Source organism: Melozone crissalis, unplaced genomic scaffold (assembly GCF_028551555.1).
Source record: "Melozone crissalis strain CALT ecotype California unplaced genomic scaffold, PUWL_Pcris_2 ptg000019l_1, whole genome shotgun sequence".
NCBI classification, from domain to species: Eukaryota; Metazoa; Chordata; class Aves; order Passeriformes; family Passerellidae; genus Melozone; species Melozone crissalis.
In genome coordinates this window covers 27751586-27773196 of record NW_026535797.1, presented here as the reverse complement: position 1 = coordinate 27773196, position 21611 = coordinate 27751586, and the positions used below count along the sequence as shown (strand labels likewise).

Genomic DNA, 21611 nt, shown 5'->3' with positions numbered 1-21611 from the left:
TTCACTGACCCCCAACATAAAAAATAAGAGTCTCTAAAAAATGCTTTTTCTCTCTCTCCAGCAAGCTGCACACAACCCTGCCATAAATCTGCCATAGTAGCTGTACATTCATCGTCCCAACATTTCTTTTTTGTGGAGTTGGCAATTGACATGATACAACCAACCAGGTGGGTCATGCGAAAGTGAGAATGCTACACAAGGGCTTCACAAGCCAAAACAACTCCTTGCTCAATTCTGGTTCCAGTATAATTTTTTTCCAAGGGATTTATAAAGCTCCCAACAGGGTGAGGGACACAAACGCCAAATGCTGCCACCTTCTCTTTGCCTCATTGGCAATATCCAAGTCTAATCTCAGACTGCCAAGAAAATCAGCCTTCTCTGTGACCCTCCACAAGTTCTGCTTCACAGAAGAAAGTAGCTGGGACACATCCCAGTTCCCACAATTTTTATGTGATATCACAACACTTGTGTTTTGCCAAAGCCTTCCCAAAAGCAGAAGAAAATCAGCAGCATGATTTGAGTTTGCAGCTCTTACTGAACTAATGACTTGGCTGGAGTACAGATGCAGCTAAGAGGCAGATTTTAATGTTCTGTGTATGCTACTCATGCTGTAGCTCTGCCATTATAGCTCTTGCTGTAGAAATGCTGCTCAACACACAGTGCTAGAAATGAGCTATGCTGAACACACTCCTCCTGGAGATCAAACTCTCCATGTGCTTTTTGTTCCCTATGCCAGGCTCCTGCCTCAAGCAGAGGAGTGCCCAGGACTCCACACCCCCCTCAGCCCTGGTTCCTGTCCTTACCATAGTTTTGAAACCTGGTTCTTTTAAACACATCAAAAACCTTCAACCTATATTCACCACCTCTTTTGAAACTTGGTTTCCTACCTCAATTGCAGTAGCCATCAGATGTCCTACCTCAATCCATCCTCACTGGTAGTACATAAATAAAATATGTCAGGCCACTAATCTGCCAGGAAACACGGCTACATTTGTTTGCTAATTTAGTTTGCTAGTTTAGTTGAGTGGATGTTGTGGTCACTGTGACAAGAGCCCCAACCCCTGGTGTGCAGCAGGGCTGGAGCAATGTGGCCATTGGCCTAGGTAGAGGGTCCCTGAGGATCCTGCCTGTCCCTGGCTCTGGGCAGCTGTCACCCTTCCCTCTGGCTGCTCTGATGACCCAAAGGTGCCTCTAGCTGCCTGCCTGTCCTTGCAGCTGACTGTCCTTTCATGGGACCCCTCATTCCAGCCCACCCTGCCTGGCATACACCATCCTCCAGCTGTGCCCTCTCACCTCCTCGTTCAGCCTTCACACCTGCTGTGCCAGGGCTTCTGCTGACTCTGCTCCCCCTCTCCTGGCAGCCTCCTCATCACTGATCTTGCTGGAACCTGTCCATGCTCTGTTTAAGTTTAATTCGCCTCTAACCCAGCCTAGTTGTGCTCTAAGGGCAGCCCAGCCCCACAGACAGCAATCTCCCCAAGCACAGCTCTACCATAGAAGTAACTACAGTTTACTTTAAAACAGAGAAGGTTAAAAGTATTCTATGTTTGACAAACAAACTGCCAAAGAGCAATACACATGTACAAGAGCAACCTTCATCAAGAACACACTGGAGGGAAAGGGAAGGAGAAGGATGGGAAAGAGAGAAAAGCTGGGATGGGGTAGGCATAGATATGCAATAATCCTTCTTAGAGGTATTAAAAAAGAAAGGAAAGGGATGGGTGAAAAAAATAATATATTTAAATTTGAGAAGACAGATGCTTTTCCAGCAATGGAAACTGAGTATTCAAAACTCCTTGCCATAAAAAAGTGATTTTTTTTCACCTTAGATATATGAAACTGCCTTTAAATCATATTCTCACCTCACTCTACAAAGGCAATTCCCTGAGCGTAGAGAGGGGAACACACACACAGGATGGCCAGATAAGTGCTTGTGCACACATCATGAACACACTTTGGGAAGCATCCCTGCCCGTGCCCTGCAGGATTGCACAGTGTGCAGTGACACACTGCTGGGCTTTAGGCCTTTACAACATGGCAAGGGGGCACCTTTGGAGTTACAGCAGGAGCAACTTCTACAAGGCAGCAGGGCAAAATCATAGCATATGGAACTGCTTGGGTTGGAAGGGACCCAATTCCAACCCCTCTGCCAAGGGCAGGGACACCATCCACTAGACCAGGTTGCCAATTTGCCAAAATTGCTTACAGGTGACAGGTATGTCAGTTAGTCTGCTGCTCCTGCAACTTGAAAAAGAAAGATTAGAATTGGTGGGCTATGTACTACTTTCCAGCTGCAGTGTAGCTCACTGCTATTATTAGCTTGTAAAATACATCTGTTCCAAGATGAAAGCGCCTACAAACGTCTCAAGTGTCTCCAAAATTGCAAGAGGTTAGTTTGTTAAACATTTAAACTAGGTAAACAAATACAGGCTTCATGCAAGACAGATCTGAGAATAGAGTGATTATTCTATCTTAGCATTGCTAACTTCTTCTGGCTGCTGTGCATGGAAACTTCAAACCCAAGAACTTCTCAGGTATAATTTCCTAGATAAAACATGTTATATGAAGGTCAGCTTCCTCAGAGGCTCCTACTTTTAGAAATAAAACTGACTTCAAAAGAAAGGAAGCATTTAAACAGTGTCATGGCAATATGGCTTATTCAATTATTAACTAACTGATTTATTTTTAATTGCTTGTGTACCTCTTCAAACTCAGCCTAGGTCAGCCATGAAGGAGAGCAGCTACCAGACGTCTGGCAGCTGCAGAGCCTGCACAGGATGGACTCAGATCTCCCAGCCAATGGATGGGGCTCAGATCAGAGAAAACATCACCACAGATGGCACAGCTGGGTGCCTGTGACTGGCCTCCCCGTCACTCACAGCAGAGTGGCCGAGGGCGTGTTTCTGAACCACTCTCTTACCCCTAAAGGTGGTCTCTCCAGGTCAGGGCTGAGGCACATTGGTGGGGCAATGAGGGGAAGTTTGCACTGCTGCTGCCCATGCTGTATCTGCTCTACAAATAAATAGAGGACTTTAGTCTCCAGGGCTGTCAGTTTGGCACCTTCCATGTGCACAAAAGACACTTTTGTTTGTTTGTTTTTATTTTCTTAGAAACAACCACCCAAAACGTTATATGCAAAGCTTAGTATGGCAAATCAAAATAAATCAAATATATTGTGTGAGAGCACCTAAAATCCCACAACTTCCACTTGCTCTCTTTCTTTTGTGTTCTCTACTTTTAATTGTGATAAGAATAAAAGTTATGGACCTCTTTCGGTGTTTCTTGATGACAACGGTTGCTGTTCCACCACAACTCCAATGCTGCCACCAAGCAAGCAAGAAGAAGGCCTATTGCTAAAATGCAGAAAACTCCTGCAAAACTGTGCAGCTTGAGTGCCTTCCCATCTGTCTGTGCATTGGTATGGCTGTTCAGGTCACAGCGTCCCATCCGTGGCCACCACTTCTGCTTAAGAACATCCAAATCTCCACTTTCTTGCAACTCTAGGATCCTGCAGAAATTTTAAAAGACAAGTATTATTTGCAATTATACTTTTTCACAGGGTTTTTTTTGTCTTTTCCTTATGCTTCAAAGCTCTTAAATCTACCATCCCATAATTCAAAACTCCAACCCCCTCCACCACCAGAGTGCTGAAACTCCCTTATACCAAGATTTCTTTCTACTCACAGCAGCAGGTAAACTCCACTGAGTACTTCAAGGAAAAAAGAGACTGTCAAAAATTCCACTGCAATGCAAACAGCATTTCCAGGGGAAATCACCGCATTCCAGTTAGTTATGCCTGGTCTGGCTACATTCAGCTGCAGCAGCTGGTCCCACTAGTGAAATGCTCAACCCACTCCACTGCTGCTCTCCTACAGTAATTCCAAAAATATGTGAGCCTAAACATGCTACTGTTTGTGCGCCACTTAGTACAAATCTGTTCAAGCAGCGACCAACTCATTTATTTTAGTAAATGTAGTTTATTCAAAAGGATTTTACTTCAATGCTGTTACTTAATGCCTGAATTACTGTGTTAACAGTTGCTAATTAATCATTGTTTTGTCTCTTGTGAAGTGTCCCGTCTCTGCATGAATGATTCATTTTGGATTTGGTTTGATAACTGTTTTAGCTGTTTACTAACAATCTTTTCTCTTGAGGCAGCTTTGTCTCCAGTTGTGCAGCTGGAGTTTTGCTCCTTTTTATGAAGGAGAAGCAAGATGAGGCAATCTCGCTTCAGATCCCTGCCTGGAGCAGAGCATGGGCTCACCTTCTGCTAAGGGCACACATCGCTGCACAGCTGTGTGTCTTCAGTTCAGGGCACACATTCACATGGACAAGAGACACCCAGCTGGTAGCTCAGAGATCACTAAACAGCATAATTTTATAGTTTTCTGGTCTTGTCAGTCCCATGCAATTCCCTGCAATTCTTGTTGCCCTGCACCATCCTGAGTCCTGGACCAGTCCCTCCACCCTAAAGGATAAGGCAGGGCATTGCAGCTTGCTTCCTGCAGGGAGCAACACATTTCTTCAGAGCCTGCAGAACGTGGCATGAGCTCAGGATCTCTCCTCAATCTCTCCTCTACCTCTCACCGAGCTCTGAGGACATCAGTTCTGTGCCAGAGGCAGTGCTGGCTGAGGTGAGGCCACACATCACCTCCAGTCCCCTCCTCCCAAACCAGATGCACATAGCGCAGGAAGAGCAGCAGCTTTGTGGGAGCCTGAACTCATAACCTCTCTGCTGTCATCTGTTCATTGTTCTTTATTGATTAAATGCCAAAATTAATGTGAACAGTCGCTGGCTATAGACAGAAATGCTATAAAATGAGCTTTGTTTCAGTTTACCTCTGGGAGAAAAGATCTCTGTATGGACTTCCATGCTGGAGTGCTATCCCATATCCTTTGCTGCTGATGCTGTTTCCAATGACTGTCACAGAGCACTCATCATCTGTCAGTGCAGCATATTCCACCACTGTCACATCCCACAGGAAAGCATAATTTCCCTTTTTTGCCTGTAAATACAGCATGAACACAACACAGTCTAAACTAAACTGCATTTCTAGGTAGGACAAAACCTAAGCCAGTAAACAAATCCAAATCTTGTCACTGTTCCTTGGTGGTATTTCATTACGTCACAGTTTATATGTAGACCTTTGACATAATACATTTCTAGCAGTTTTCTCTCCCAGCAGGGCCTCACCTACTTCAAACCTTGCTAAAATATCTTCCATTTTTTAGTAGGCACATAGGATAGCTCAGCCATCTAGAAGTGTAGGTGAAGCTTATGTAACAGGTTATTAATTATAAATGAAAGCTATTGCTTTAGATGATGAAATTGGATTCATGTTTTGTAGGAGACATGTTCTATACATTGAAGTGCCAAGATTGGCATATTTTAAGCATTAAGTGATGAGCATCACAGGTACCAAAATTGTAATTTTTCAGCTTTGCTCATATAAACATGTAAATAAACAAATTTGCCTTGCAAGTAAACACAGCTCTTCTGAGAGCTGTGTTAGTCCTGTAACAAAAGGCACACACTGAGCTGAAAGAGTTCCCTCTTTTCTTCACAGGTAAGAAGGTTCACATGCATGTACTATTATTTCAGGTTTGGGATAAATATTGCTTTTACACATATCCATGCAGATATCCTTAAATATCAGCTTTAATTGGAACTGAAACCAAGGCCTGCACACAGTGTATATAATGAATGTAATTAACACAAGATGTAAGAAGGATATCTGGATAGGGGTTCAGTAGAGTAAATTAAAATATAATTTTGTTGGTTAAAGTAATCATTGGTTGCCTAATATATTTAAGTAGCTGAAGTCCTGTATATATTTCTTTATGGGAATTGATTCACAAAGCTCCCCTAGCAAATGGCTGCAGCTCTGCCACAGAATTAGTTCATCCTTCCAATTATTTTCTAAGCACAGTTTTGAATTCACCTTAAGTTTGTAAGACTCCATCAGTTATTTCATTACACTGGATTCCTCAGTTGAGCAAATAAGATAATTTACTTCATCATAGTTTGACCATACCTTTCTGAAGTCCCTACAGTTGCTTACACAGGACAATAAATCAAATGGGTGAGGTACCTTCTGGGAGGCAGAATTCAGGGAAGCAAAGATTAAAATTATGTTGCCTAGACTTTCTGTAAGGTACTTGCTGCAATCCACCTATTTTCCTTGATTCCCTTTTATCTGCATTGAGGGAATCAAAGATCCACAAATTCACTTGCTTCTAGGTTAAAACAGAGTAGAAATGTTATATCCTTTCTCTTTGGTAAGATGTGAAAGAGTCTGTACACTGAACCCTTGGAAAATATTTTTATTACTTGGCCACATTGTGTTCCTAGGTAAATCATAATTCATATGATTTTGCCACCTATTATAGGAAACTGTCAGCATTAAAAATATGTCCTCAGGGGATCAAAAGCAGCAGCACTTGTTACTGTACACAGAATTTATTCAAAATCCATTATATTAGAGAAAAAAAAGTCCTGCATGATAGATATACAGAAATCGGACACCCCAGAAAGATCTGGCCTAATTCACTATGTGAATTAGGTAAAATGTGTTTTACATTTCTCTGGGTACTTTTAAGTTGGTTGGTTGAATTTTTGTCTTCTTTTATTGTTGTTGTTTGGTTTGGTTTTTTGTTTTGTTTTAGAGTTTTGGGGTTGAGGTTTTTTTGATGTTGTTTCTGGGGTTCTTTTGGTGATTTGTTCAGTTTAAAGAGCTAAAGAGTATTTATCTTCTGTTCTCTCATAACTGGTAAGCAAATCATCTTTTCACATTTACAATTTGGAAAAGAGAACTGAACACAATACATTCCTTATCTATCTCTTAGTAATACTTGAAGAATGCAATATTCCTCAAATTTTCCACTTGTATTACAACGTGCTGGCTAAAGAAAAAAAACCACATTATTGAGGCTACTTTTCACTCCTCAGCTTTCTGAATGTTATCTTATATACAAGGGCTTTGTACACTGACTTTCAATGCTGTGCAGCAGATTTTTGTAAAGGTCTACTTGTGTTTGTAGTGCTGCTATCCTAAATCACATCCTGCAACTGCAAATGGTCAATAAACCAAGTCTGCCAGAACTCTTCACATCTATTTTACATATTTTTAACGACATAAATCAGCCTATTCAATGTCATCACATCTGTGGAGCATTATTTCTCTGACAGCCTGATCATTTTAGCATAATCAAGAATCTAACTTTTGAACTCTTGGTTGTGTTTATGTCTCAACTCCCAGAAATCCTGGGTGCAAGGCTGTGTCCCCTCCCTCTCTGATTGCCAAAACCAGAATCTCCAAAGATCCCTTTCTCCTAAGGGAAAACTTAGTTCTTTCCAAACTTCTTCCACTTGTGAAATTTTCTTCCCTGAAGAGTGAAGACCTCATACTATTAGTGTGTGTTCATTGTGTGGAACGTTTTCTTATAACAAAATGTTTAGTTGCTGTCTAAATTCGGCATCCTTCACTTCCCTGTTAATATCTGTTGTGACAGCTAAGCAGTATCATTTGTTCAATTTAAGGAAAAGCTGTCAAACTTTGAAAAACATATGTACAAGATACATAAGTGCACACATACGTGTGTCTGAAGTAGGCTGACTTTTTATATACCTTCACTAGGCAAGCAGTAAAAGCCAAATAAAATCAAATTGACATTTATTTTCAATGAAAAATCAACCTCAAATTTTAAATGTAGTTTAAACTTTATTTTTAATGAAAGACTCCATGTCTTCATGGAGTCTTTACGGGGCATGCCTGTCCTTTAATTTCCAAGCCATGAATGTAGGAAGAGTGCAAAAGGGCCTGTGCAAATGCTAGCTGAATAAAAAATGACTGAAATAAACACAGAATAATGAGCTCAAATTTATACTTCAGTCTTCTCATTGTGCTTCCTATTTTTCTCCTTTGTTATGGCCTTACTGTGACTCTCAGCATACAGGCATGCCTCACAACAAACTAAAAATCACTTGGTTACACTTTCAGAAACCTCTTTATCAGAAAGTCAGCCAAAGCAGCACCCATTTATTCCATCCAGGTAGAACAACTACTTTGGCTTACACCAAGGACACCAGATTTATCCTTGGTTTAAGAGATTTAAGAAAAAGAACCCCCTGGGCAAAACTTATACTAAAAAAATATATTTATTCTTCACAATCCTAAAAAGTTAAAAGGCTAAAGAAGATGGCTTCCTAGACAAGACAAGGGCTAAAAAGAAAATAGTACTCCAGGAAAGCAGAAAAAACCCCCATAATGTCACTCTTCAGGATGGATGGAGATAGAGGAATATTGTTCAAAGGGTCCTGGCTTACTGATGGTTAAACAATGTTGTTTCAAAGAAAGATGCTAAGAAACAACAGCATGATAAAAGATTGATTCCAGAGTAATCACTGATATATCTCTAATTTTTCTGAATTTTTTGAAGAAGCTATCATATTTAAGACAGAAGTGCCAGAATAATGCAAAATTCATCATTAATTCACTGCCAGAACATAGTGTCAATGTAGCTGATCCCATTACATGGCTGATACCACAGAAATATAAAAAATGACCTTTACATTGGCATTACTGGAGTAGTTCAAAAAGATGGTTGGGTAACATTTATTATCTATAAAAAAGTGCTTTAAGAGAAGCAACATAATTCATAATAAAAAAAAAAAAGCATGCCATTTGACCCTGTTGAAATGTTTCAAGCATTAAAATAATTAAGGAACCACTACAGGATTCAATAGATTCAGGTTTAAGGAAGCATTTGCTTTCGCTTCAAAGGCTGATGGGTCAAGAAATGGAGAAATTTATGAAGCTCTATGAGAGCAATCACAATTCACAATATTAAATTCATTGGGAACAAAGTAGTTTTTAAAAAATCATACAAAATGAACTTTTAAGCTACTTCTACTCTCAAAATTAGAATGAAGAGAGATCACTCTGATTTAATGCTCAGTGATCGTTAAGGAAGCAAAAAAGAAAAGGAAAAAACTCTTACTGTGCTATTGCCTAAATCAATGATGCATCTTCATTTTGTGCTCTACTTAGTTTTGATCACTTTTCATCAAAAGTGATACACAGGAAAAAAAGAAACAATTCAGAGAAGTTTTGGCATTAAATTAATTGGACTGGGGAACAATCTCAACCAAAGCAGGGTGTTATAAAACGTAATAATGAGCTTAATTCTCCTATCTGTATATATTGCAGAAGCAGGATCACATGGGGATGATATTACTTCATTCTTTCAAAGCAAAAATGAGTGTTCCCAAAGGAAATAAAATCCACACTATGTTAGTACAATCAGTAATTACCCTGATTGCCAGTGGATGTAAAGCAGAGCAATCACTAAGACTTTGGCTGTAGAAACTTTCCTGTGACAGCATTAGTCAATCCTCATCTATGATACTCCCAGACAGCTCAAAGTGGCAAAACAGCATTTTGTATGGACTGGTGGTTTGTGTGGTTTCTGCTCCTGTGCTCTGCAGCGGCATTGCTAAATAGGAGGAGGCTTTCCATCTTCAATGATCACTTTCACCTATCTTGGTAATACAGCAAAAGCAACCTTCTCCCCACCACCCTCGGCTCTCAGGAGTCCTCCTGTCACTTATGTGACAGTGAAGTGCATTCCTGCCTTTTCTTGGCCCTCCCAGTGCTGCAAAAGCTGTGCCTTGCCCACGGGAGATGGTCACCGTGGCTGCAGGGAGACTGCTGTGTCTGAAGAGACATCTCTGCCATGGCAACCAAATGCCATGAAAGCTCACATGACGTTGCCCCACTGCTATCCCTTTGTTTTCAGACAGTCAAAGGGAGTAGGAAAATCTCCCTGAAATGGAGAAAGATAAATGGGACAGGAACAAACACTTGAAATACCTGTCTGTGGCACAAATAACCAGCACTCCATGTTTTGCACTGAAGTAGCATGGCTTTGTTTGTAACTGCAGCTGAACTGTGATACTGTCTGAAGATAATGGAAAGGAGAAGGAAGGAAGAAAGAATAGTAGTGATTTTTTTTTTCTTTTTTTTGCATTGTGTCAGGCAAGTCCTCATTCAGAAAAATGTTTTATGAATCTTTTTATGCTAGAGAGATTTAGAGCTCCCATTTCCTATGAAACACATTTGTAAGGCATATTTACATCTCTTTCATACAGCAGTATGTGTTTATGGATGGAAACTCTCATTTCCTTCACTGACATCAATTCTCCTTTAAAAAAAAACCCAGAATTTCTAGCCATAATATTTGACATAGAAAATTTGTCTGTTTATTCAGAGAGTTCAATGAGCTAGGAAGAGTGACACTTAAACTATAAACACAATAGTTTAGTTGACAATGTTATTAAATATTAAAGCCAATTTATGTAGGTGTCTAATCAAATAGCGGCCTCGGTCATCTTTGGGGACTGAAGTAAAATTTAGTTGTTGTTGACATTAATTGAATGAGCTGATCTAGTTATATAAAAATCACCCTACAACACTGAAATCAAACTTAGTATGAAAAGTTATTATCACATAGATAGGATGGAGCTGCCAGCTCCATACAGACAATATAATTGGTATTCTCAACTGCCTGCCAATCTACAGTTACATTTCTGGCTTAGCAAATGTAGCTATCATAAATGGCAGCATGCACTAGGCTTACAGCATAAGAGTATTTACAATTTCATGGATAAAGAGCATCCACTGCCATAAGAATGTTAGAAAAAAGAAAAGTAAAATACTGAATATTTTTCTAAGTTAAACTGTTTTATTATTGGCTTAAATGCTAGGATACATAGAAAAGTATTTAATGTCTCTATTTCTCCTCTAAATGCTACCAAAACACATCAAAAGAGGGCTCATTTTCATAAAATGCTGAGAAGATTAGGGAAAAAAAGCCAACAACCACTGCAGACTTTGCTATTGCCAGAGCTCTACCTCATCCCCAAGGAAGAGAGGACTTTGGAGCTGAGGGCAGAGGGATTTGGAGAAAATCATCTGAGGGATGGGCAGGTGTACCCAAATTTTGACTGAACACTTGTGTGCTAAGACAAGAAGTGTCTGCATAAAGATTTTGTCCAAAAGTCGAGCAAATAATTGGAAATCTTTTGCTAAAGGAGTTTGAATTGGGAAATTGGATGGCTTGCATTACTTGTGTTCACCCCCTTCATGGCACTGTAAAAACAGTAGAATTTGGATACTGTCCCTCTGTTCAGAAAAGATTTTAAAATTTCAAAAAATAAAAAGGAAATACAAGATAAAACCATTTTATCATGCCCCATGTACAAAAGCATAAAGAACTAGTAAATCGCTGTTTCACTGACAAGAGTATCTCTGATCAAACATTCACTATGGTAATAAAAACTGTTAACTTGTTGTAGGGAAAAAAATCAATAGACAGATGAAGAGGAGACTTTTCATTAAAGGAGCAGCACATCAAGGCTTTCAGCATGCATCCCTCTGTGTAATGTAGTGGACATGTTTGATGTAAGGTGCTGCCTGATTCTGTTGAGATTCAAGATGGGGAGCAGAGGGGAGAGGCAGGCTATGAGAGAGAGTGGGTATTTGCAATGGCCAATACTCATTATCACAGGACATAGAACAAAGATGCAGCATCCCAAGCTGTTATACATCAGTCCTTGAATGCCACATTAATTCTCTGTTCCACAGAAAATGTGTAGCTTTATCTGAGGGAAATAACATTTTGGTAAAACACAGTGTCATGTGAATGCATTTTTCGAAGTCTGGAATAAACAAAGAAAAATCTTGCATTAAATTTCTGTTTCAAAAGAAATGAGTATTCATTCTGTGGATCCCTTAATTCTTACTCATGTTTCCAATCTTGAACTCAGAAAAAAGAAAACAAACTCAAATGAGCAAAGGACAGGAGTCAGTACTGCATAATATAAAGAATTACATCCAAAAAAGCAGCTCCCTGAAACTGAGAAACTTTAGATCCAAACGACTTACATACTGAAAACTTCTGCAGAGCTAAAGTACTTAAATTCAGAAGAGGGACACCAAAGTATGATTCTTATCTGCCATCAAGGTACTAAAAGGAACTTTATATAGGTATTTAGGGGGGGGTTAAATGACTGTAATTTCTTTCCTTTGACTTAACATTAACTTCATGGAAACAACATTGACACAGAAATGAAATGAAAACCCCTGTGATCCAGTCTTACCTTCCTGATGCCTTCAGAAGGGTTTGATACACAATTATCTGCCCCATTATTCTTACTGATAGTCCTCCACAGTTCAGCAAATGTGTTATCCTGCTCCAAAGGGTTGGTCCCTTTTGCTTTAAAGTATTCATACACTGCTGAGTCCCTGACTGTGCCATAAGATATATCCATTTGTTTGGACAGATCCTGAAATGTTCTGAAATTGAAGTGATATTGAGAAATTAGTACTGTGTTGTACATTAGCGAGATTTCATTAATTAAATGGTTCCTTTCAATGTCTGTCACCATCAGAAAGCACTCTCAGCAAATAACATTTCCATATTTCATTCCTCATCATAAAGGAAAGCCAAGTAATTATTTAATTGTACTGAGCTCATAGGATTATAACTGCACCCAAGCTCTTTTTCACCCCAGTGAAGATTATTTTTTTTTTGATAACATTCATGTTAAATATGCCCCCAAGGTTGCACAAGAATATAATGTGATAAAGACTTACCTGAACACAGAAAAAACTCAGATTATAAGTATAAACTTCCAGCCCCATCAACTTCACAGAAATACCTTGCAGAATTCAGTGGAATTAGTTTGCAGTTATACCAATGTTCCATCTCACTCCAAATCAATATGAGTGTTTTAAACAAACAAATAAAATCTTGCTTCCAATTTCCACTAAGTCTCTCTCACTTTCTCTTTTCACAGCCTCTAGTAAAACAGGCATTTTTCATTCACACAGAGGCCTAACTTTCATTTACTCATCATATACAACTCTGGAAGTGTAAATGGACCTCACCCCGAGTGGCTGTGAATGCACAATTTATTTTCAAATTGTACAGAATGTAATCCACTCCTGTTTTACAGCCTTTTCTGCACTGAAAGGTGTAAATCACTGCCTGCATCAAGGTAAACCAGCCCAAGCTTCAAAACATTTAAGGTGAAATCACTGCCATCAAAAGCAGGATCATGGCTGAATTTTTTCCCTCTCTCAGAGGTTCATTCCCATTCCTGTACCTTCTTCCTCCACCCTCAAGTATCACCTCTATGCTGCGCCACCATCTGAGCATACAAACACACATTTGACCACTGATGACTACACACACCAGCAGGGACCAAACTGAAGCTCTTATATAATGTTTCCTCTTCTTTAAAATGCTTTATAAATGTGTGGTTTCACCCATTAATAGCATGCTTCTGATATAACCAACCAACATTGCTTGACATCAATTAAACTAAAGCAACCCTCCCTGCTTCACCCCATTTCTTTTTCCCAAAAACAATCTTCCAGAAACAAAAACTTCCTGATCAATAGATCTGAAAGGCCATCTTCCCCAAACCTCCAGCTCCTGGAGCCACAAAAGCAGAACATTTTGGCTTGCAGCTTGCGCAGATTTCTTCACAATGCTCCTGAGGAGCCTTCCCTTGGCCCATGAGCCAAAGCTGTTTCCCACAGTTGAAGACTTGTCATGGACAATATTTTTCTGCCACCCTCTTCCCTGTTTCACTGGGGAGATGGCACTGCTGTCACCTCACATGCCTGTAAGATTCCCTGCTACACTATTTAAAGCAAAGCAATCTGGGCATACACACAATGCCCCATAAAAATACACAGAGAGATCTTCCTTCTTCTCCTCCACATCACCCCCAGGCCTCCCAGGTTTAGGTGCACAAGGTGCCCTTCTCTGGCACTCCTGCTGTGGGAGCCCTGTCCCCAGGCTGCAGCTCCAAGGGCTCCTCTCAGCACAGCCCCTGCCCCAAACTCTTCGAGCTCACAAGCTGCTTCAAACAGTTTAAGTGGTTTAAGTTCTTAAATTGTGTTAAGGACTTTTTATCATTTTAAGCTGTTAAGCAGCTTTAAGACTGTGTGAACAGCTTCTCTCTATATACATTGCACACTTGTGGATTTGGGCTAACTCTAGGAGTTCCACCAAACCCCAAACCTCCTGTTATTTCCATAGCTCTGTATATGGCAACTGATAAAGTACAAAACAAACACCCTGAAGGTTGTTGGAAATTCAAAATGCTAATGAAAAATAGGAGAATTTGATCAGATTTTCTTTCCTTTTTTAATGATCCTGAAAGGTCTGTTCTGCTCCCCTAAATGTTTCCTGTACATATGGAACCATTTTTCCTCCAGTCTTGACCCACATGATTACATGCTGCATTTAATTCTGCCTTTATTTTTTAAGGTAAGTTTCATAATCGCCCAGGGAATTGCTTAAGCTCCAGGAATGGATGACTTGGCTATTGAAAGACACATTTCAGCCTACAGGGCAAAAAAAGGTACTCAATATGCACAGGAGGGTCTTCTGTGGCAACCCTTTCCCACCAGATTTAGTGCAGAGATTTTGGTGTGTGAAGGAAAGCATGTTTGGTAGAAGCAGAGTAGCAAGAAACACAGAAATATGTTTAACTTACATACTTTAACACAGGTGTCAACTGGTAACAACTTTACAAATGCCTGCTCCTGATACCACTATTCTGTTTGAAAGTTTGAACATGAGGGTTTGGATAGTTTAAAAAAAATTAAACTTGCAATTTTAATATTATCAGTATTTTCTGTTTTCATTTATTGCCATGGAAGCTTTTACTGAGAAATGTGCATTTTGTTTTAACTAAATTGCACTTTATTGACAATCGGTATTTTTATTTTAGCTAAATTACATTTTATTGACAATCAGTACTGCACAAAAGCACAGTACATGTTGCTTTACGAGCAGCACAGTTTGTTCAATTCTCTAAGCATCAAAGGGCAGAGAGAGCAGATCTGGGGTTTAAATCAAGTGCTTGCAATAAACAGACAAGCATACAGGTGGCAGGGAGGGAAGGACAGAGTTGGCCTGGCTGTGAGAGTAAGGTAACCCCTTAGCTGGCAGCATTTCTTTGGAACAGAAAATGTGGAGTACTGTGTGTCCTAAGGATTTCTTGCAGTGCAATGTTTGATGTTTTGGACCACTTAGCCAAAAAAATCTATCTCAGAAATTATCCTAACAGGGAGTGGTTTCAGCCACAGTTCTTACTCTGTATAAAAAATATCTCTGCTGTATTTCTGCATTGAAAGTGGAGGTGATGCTCGGCACATCCATGGCTAGAGAAGTGGTCAAAAGATTTCAGCATGGTGGGCATGGGCACATGCATAAACAATACTGGATGGAGATGAATTATCTCCTACTTTTTACAGGGTGAAGTAAGATTATCACAAGGGTAGGTTTTAAAAACTATTATTTAAAATCCCTCAAATTTGCCTTTGCCAGACAAAATCACTCACTGCTACTTTTCGGATGCTGGCTGTACCTTACAGTTGTGTCATTCTCTAAAGGCAGCTGCTGTCATTGTTCTTAAGCTTTATTTGTGCAACCAGCTATCAGCTGGACCCATCTCCTTTAGCTACTCAAATTCTTGTCTCACTTTCCTATGGCAAAGATTTCATGCATTTAATATACAAAATTATTTGCAACAAAAATGTGCACCATAACAAGATGCCCCATTAACCTCACCACCTCAGTTATTGGATCCCACAAGCCATTAAAGGCTCTTTGTAAGTGTGATTAAAGATAAAGTCAGTAAAGCAGAAAAAGCCAATGTCCCTCACTTACTGTTACAGGAGCACAACTTCAATTTGTACATAAATACATCCACTGTGTGGATGTAAATGTATTTTCAGTCAATCTAAAGAAAAATGTTGTCTTTAAAACCTGTGTTACTAGCCAAAATATGTAATGCCCATATATATGCCCGCTAGATGAACACAACAATTGATATGTATTCCCAGTGGAATTACATTTACTTCATGCAGAAGCAACTGAAGGCTGGGCTCTCTGCTTGTTTCATGTGTTAGAAACTCATTGGCATAAAAGAAATGCTGCAGAAGACACAGACAGGCAATACCAGTATTAGCACTTATGATTAGACCACTAGAACTAATTGCCAGAATAAAAATATTGGTTAAAATACACTTTTTGGAGATGTTTTGTTACTTGTAAAAGCCTTGTGGAGCTGTAGATATACAGACTAAAAATATGCTGCCAGTATTGGTTTATTTTACTCTCTTGCTGCTCTATGTCCAAGACTTCTGGATAAATAATAAGTGACAGACTAAACTTGACACCAGGTGCTTTGAGGAAACTGCTGATCAATTAACTGAGCTGCACGCACCTGGATCATCAGATGTGATCAAAGTATTTTTCAAAAGAAAAACATGTTCCTGTCATTTAAAAAAAAAAAAATAATAAAGTTAGGATTTTTTTTTGTAGTGACCCTGAGATTTTTGCTCAAGTCAGCATAATATTCTAGGTGATGGCTGCCATAAAGTGCGCCAGAGATGATGAGACTTTTTAAGCTGCTCTGCCTAAATGAAGTCTTAAAAATGCATATATAAAATGTATAGTACAAGTCCTAAATTTCTATCTTTAAATGCCTTGAGGCTAATTTATTTTCTTTTAAACTTTTTTTGCCCCAAAAGTTAAGAATTCATTACATCTGCAGAATTAAATATAAGTGCAGTTCTTAACAAGAACTGTTTTCTCCACACAATTATGTGAGAGGGAATATGTGTTTTATGCAGTGGGAAAACAGTAAACCCAGCAAACTTCAAAGTAAAAACAGATGTATCTGAACTGATTTGACAAGCTCATACCAGCACTGTAAGCCTAAGAAACACCTATGAGCTGAAACCTAGAACATAAAATCCTATCTGAAAGGAGATTTATTGGATAAAGTTATACCCTGTGGAAAGCAATGAGTTGAAAGAGAATTCTGCCCACTGTGAACTGCAGAAAAGTGCAGAATTTTGAGACCTAAAATTGCTGAGAACTCATCCCTCCAAGGCAGAACTTTCAGTGTCAATGAGGACAAATAAGAAAATGGTGTTTGTTGCTATCACATCAATCCACCCACAGAGAGATGAACTTGGAAGCCAAGCAAGCCTTGCCAGATCAGATTGTCATTTCTAGCTGTCCCCCAAGAGAAAAGAGTCTGCAAAGCTGAATCAAGGTTGAAGAGGTACTGCAGTGGTACAGACAATGAGCAGATGCTCTACATGAGCACATCTTACCATTCAGAACCTCAGTCCTGATCTGAGTCCTGATTAATTTTTATATCCATTTATGAAACTACAAGACAAAGGATTTGAGCCTCCATCCATTGTTCACAAATGAACAATCTTTGGAACTCCAGTTTTAAATAAAATTTATGAGTGGGTAGGGTAAAGCTTGTCTTCATACATCAGAAACTGAGTTCAAACTTTCACAAAAAGACATTCTCTAGAGCTGGTCTACCCAAGTTGAACAGTTTAACTGGTTGAAGAGCTGAAAAAAAAAACAAAACCAAAAATTCCCTCTGCTATGGATCTAAAGTACCACTAGGGGATGATAGTCTCATTGACTCAGAGACTTGTATGAAGAGCTTCACTGTGCTGCTAAATGCAAGATAAAAAAGCACAAGCCCACTTAAAATGGAAGAGAATAGTAGTTAGTGTCTATAAACACTATGGCAACTGGTATTTCATGAGCCTTCAGCTGTACAATAAAGGGCTGAACAATGAGGTAACATTAGAATTGACCTATCTTTAGCACCTCCAAGTCTAAAAAGTAAATATAAGTTAAAAAAAAAAAGTATTATGCATAATTTAGTAGATTTTCTTTGTTTGTTCCATTGGAAAGTTATTAGTGTGTGTTAAACTGGACATACAAAAACTAAAAGATGGGCTACTTTAAAGATTATTCTTAGTGGGGCCAATAAAACTGCTCAAGGTATTCTTAGAATGGCCATAGACTAAGTACAGAGAATTAAAATGAAAACAAGTTTATCTCCACTTCATATAACCTTAGACTTCTTCAAAACAACTGGGTCCATGATTTTCATTTGAGCATCTGTGATTTTCTTTGAAATTATGAATAATAAAACTGAGCTCTTAAACCAAGCCTTAAATTGCAAGCTTCTCTATAGCCACGTGATCAAATTCTGCATTGTTCCATTTCACTGCAAGTCACTTTAAATGCTCTTAATTCTGTCTCAATGCAGTGATGATGTGCAGAGCAACAGGTTTCTTCATCAAATACTCTAAGCAAAATTTTAATTTTAGCAACAGAGATAGTCCAGTAGATCAGCAGCAGTACTTGCATGCTTAGGTTATACTTTTTTGTCAAGTTCTTCACCAGCAAATATATATTTCTTTATAATTCATATAAAACTAATTTTATCTGATCTTCAGGAAAAACACCATCCACTTTAAACAAAAGCTTTAACAGAAAAAGCCTCTACAAGTGGAGTTGTAAGTATTGACACATTCAACTACACAGAATCAGCGGAGTTACAGCCCTTCACACCAAGACTGAACCTTTCCAAACCACAGCAGGAGACAAAGTGCAGACAGTCAGGGCTGTGTCTGCTCTTGTCCTCACCAGTGGGGCAGGAGCAGCTGCTACACAGCATTTCAAAGAAGCAGGGACTTTGCTCCAGTGGCACAACCAATCAATTGACATGTGTCACAGAACACGTTGCCATGTCAACCCCCTACTCTTCCTATAGTTAAAACAAATAGTGATTGAACTCTTCAGCAGGTAATGGCACTGCAGCAGCTTTTTTCGTGCTTATAATGGTCACTGCTGCCAGTGTGGTGCTATCTCTGAGACTCTGATTGGATTGGGACTTACTGTCCTAAATGAGGTGCAACCAAAGTAAAATGTAACATTCAGTTCTAGGGAGAGGATGCTAAAGCCAGCTTTATTTCTGCCCCAGGAGGAAGGGGTTTGCTACACGTCCTGCATGCCATGTGTGATGGCAACACTTCTGTCACCCACCCAGTGCAGCAACAGGAGCCCTTCTACTGCCCTTAAAGAAAGTTCTTTTGTAGGCTTCCTAGCAGAATCAATAGATAGAGCAGTACTGCTGAGATCAGTGAAACCAGTCATGCACAAAAAAGCACATGCTCAAGGGTTCCAGGATTGGAGACAAAAATACAAACTGGAAGAAAAATGAAAAAAAACAAAATGGCCAAATAATACCTACACAAAGCACCAGAAGCATTCAGCTTATACAGCCTCCAAACTGATTTAATTGCTTTCAAACAACTTTCAGAAGCCTCTGTTCCTTCATGTAAAGGGAAAAGATAAACAAAACTGTTTTCTTAACTCCTGACATAGCACTGACTTCCCTGCAGACTGAGTGTTTTCACTGGGGCTCTATTCTGCAGAGCTACTGCATGCTCAAGTTTGAAAAGAAGGGAACAAACAGAATGTAAACCCATTGAAATGCAAAGACAGTCAAGCCACTAACAAATGATACACTGTCATATTTATGATTTTAGTAGTAATTAATTACTAGCTACACACATTGTATTGGCAAAACATTTGGAGGCTATGTGTACTTTCTCAGAGTCCGAGATGCAGCAGAAATACATTCTGTTATCAGCACTTGAAATTCCACTTTTTTTTTTACCAATCTCAGAACAATCTGCAGCATTTTCACTGAAGTCAAGTGTGGAGGATGCAGGACAAAACCCCTAAAGTAGGCTGTGTCTCATTGCTCACAGAAGTTCTTAGTATCTCCCAGCAGTTTATTTAGGAAACATGCCCATTTTCAAAATTTCAACACTATTTCTGGCTACAAGACTCAAATTTGGATCCAAAAATCATACTGGATTCTCATCATAATCAGTAAAACAGGTTGTTCTGTAAACAAAATTAAACCTCTGGGTATTCCTATCCATTGCTATTTCTAAATTATGCCCTCAGGACCACCTCAACTACTCCAATCATCTGCAGTGATCTGTGTGAGTGAGACTTGACTTGTCACTGGATCCTAAAAGTCCATTTTGCCTAGAGCTGATGTTGGCTCTGCTCCAGCAGTGCACATAAAGAAATCTGTTAAACAGATAGAAATAAGCTAAACATCTCCTGATTGCCAGTCCAGTGTTTCTAACTATACTTCCAACCCTTCTCCTCTCCAAACCTCCTCCAGGCAATAAAAGCATGCCACTTAGATTGCTGATTTTTTTCATTAACTTATTTGTAATTTATTTTTTCTTTCTGGATGTCCCATGTTTTCTGAATTGTTAGCACATTGTAAAAAAACCATGATGGTCCTTACAGTAGAAGTTACGATTGTGTTGCTTGAAATGTTTTCCAAACCACAGAACTGTGTAATAAACTATTCCATTAATAGTGATAACAATGGAAATTAGTTTCTGAGCATTTGCATCTCAAAGCTGAATCCACTGGAACCCCATAGTTTGTGATCCCTGGATGTGAAAGATAATTTATGATTGCATTATGAGCATTTATAATTGCATATGAATGCATCTGATGTCTAAGGGAGTGAAGTCAGAGGGCAGTCTTTCCTTTACATTTACAAGGGCTGTTTACAGAACCTTTTTCACCACATAATTTTTCCATATTTTTAAAAACTTAATAACCTTGAGGTATTCCCCAGTTTGCCCACCATGTTCGCAGTTTAACAATGAAAAGTATCAGACTGACAAAGAGACACTCAGAGCATCTAACAAATTAGAGTTTCTTTTAAGATGCAGGCGCAGGATTTCAAAGTGTGGAGCTTTAATTTGTATGCTCAGATCCACATTTAAACTGCTACATGACTGGGCAGATTTTCAGAACAGATCAAGGAAAGATTGGCACAACAGCACATCTGTGCAACATTGGCAGATTCAGTTTAAAGTCTGAAAGGGGATTCAGAGCAGCTATGAGCAGTTGCTGTTCACCCTGCAAATCCAGAATAATCAGTCCTACTAAAAAATTTGGATAATCCTAGATCCTTGATCCATACTCCATATTCCATCCAACAGTGAGAAGGAAATAAAAATGCAAAGAAAAGGTGAAAACATGTCAAGAGCATGTTTGGAGGAAAAAATACTCCTGTTTGGACTTCCTTTGAGTATTTCCTTGCTTTACTTTTAAATCACTTTGCCACTGTGGCCTTTCTCTGAGTAGCTCAAAGGGTTAACATGTTAATTAAAGCAAGTTATTCCACTCCTTAAATTATTAATTAAAATAAAAAATGCAGCTGGTGTTTAACAGCACCTCGGTCCCAAGAGCAGGTTTTAGTCACTTCACCTAAATCAAACATATCATACAGTTGGCATGAAAATCATATTGTCTGAATCAAACACATCTGGCAACTGACACATGCTTTTACCTATAATGAAAACAACAAACTACCTATTACAAATGCAGATGCACTTTAAATTGTTTGCTACACTGATGTCTTCTACAGCTCACATTCAGAAGCTAAAAATCCTAATGAAGATTAATGATTAAGATCTAGAGGAAAGAAATTGCTTTCTTCCTTTTCCATTGCTGCTCTAAGTACTGAAAATGCTGCTGTTCTGTTTTGGGCTCAGATGACAAAGAGTAGCTTTTTAATTAAATTGAGTGGGCAACAGATAAGCTTGGCTTCTTGGTGCTGGCTTATGAAGCCTTTACTTGGGGTTAGTGATACTTTG

At 39.2% G+C, this 21611-nt stretch overlaps 1 protein-coding gene across 1 annotated transcript in view; it reads right to left on the bottom strand.

The window, feature by feature from the left end:
* Positions 1-21611, bottom strand: part of GRID1 (glutamate ionotropic receptor delta type subunit 1) — a 483165-nt gene that overhangs the window by 14719 nt on the left and 446835 nt on the right. Inside the window, exons 13-15 of the mRNA XM_054277149.1 lie at positions 12161-12356; positions 4840-5006; positions 3268-3508 (exon numbers count right to left, since the gene is read on the bottom strand). Coding sequence (XP_054133124.1) covers positions 3268-3508; positions 4840-5006; positions 12161-12356 — 604 coding nt within the window. The remainder of the gene's footprint in view (positions 1-3267; positions 3509-4839; positions 5007-12160; positions 12357-21611) is intronic.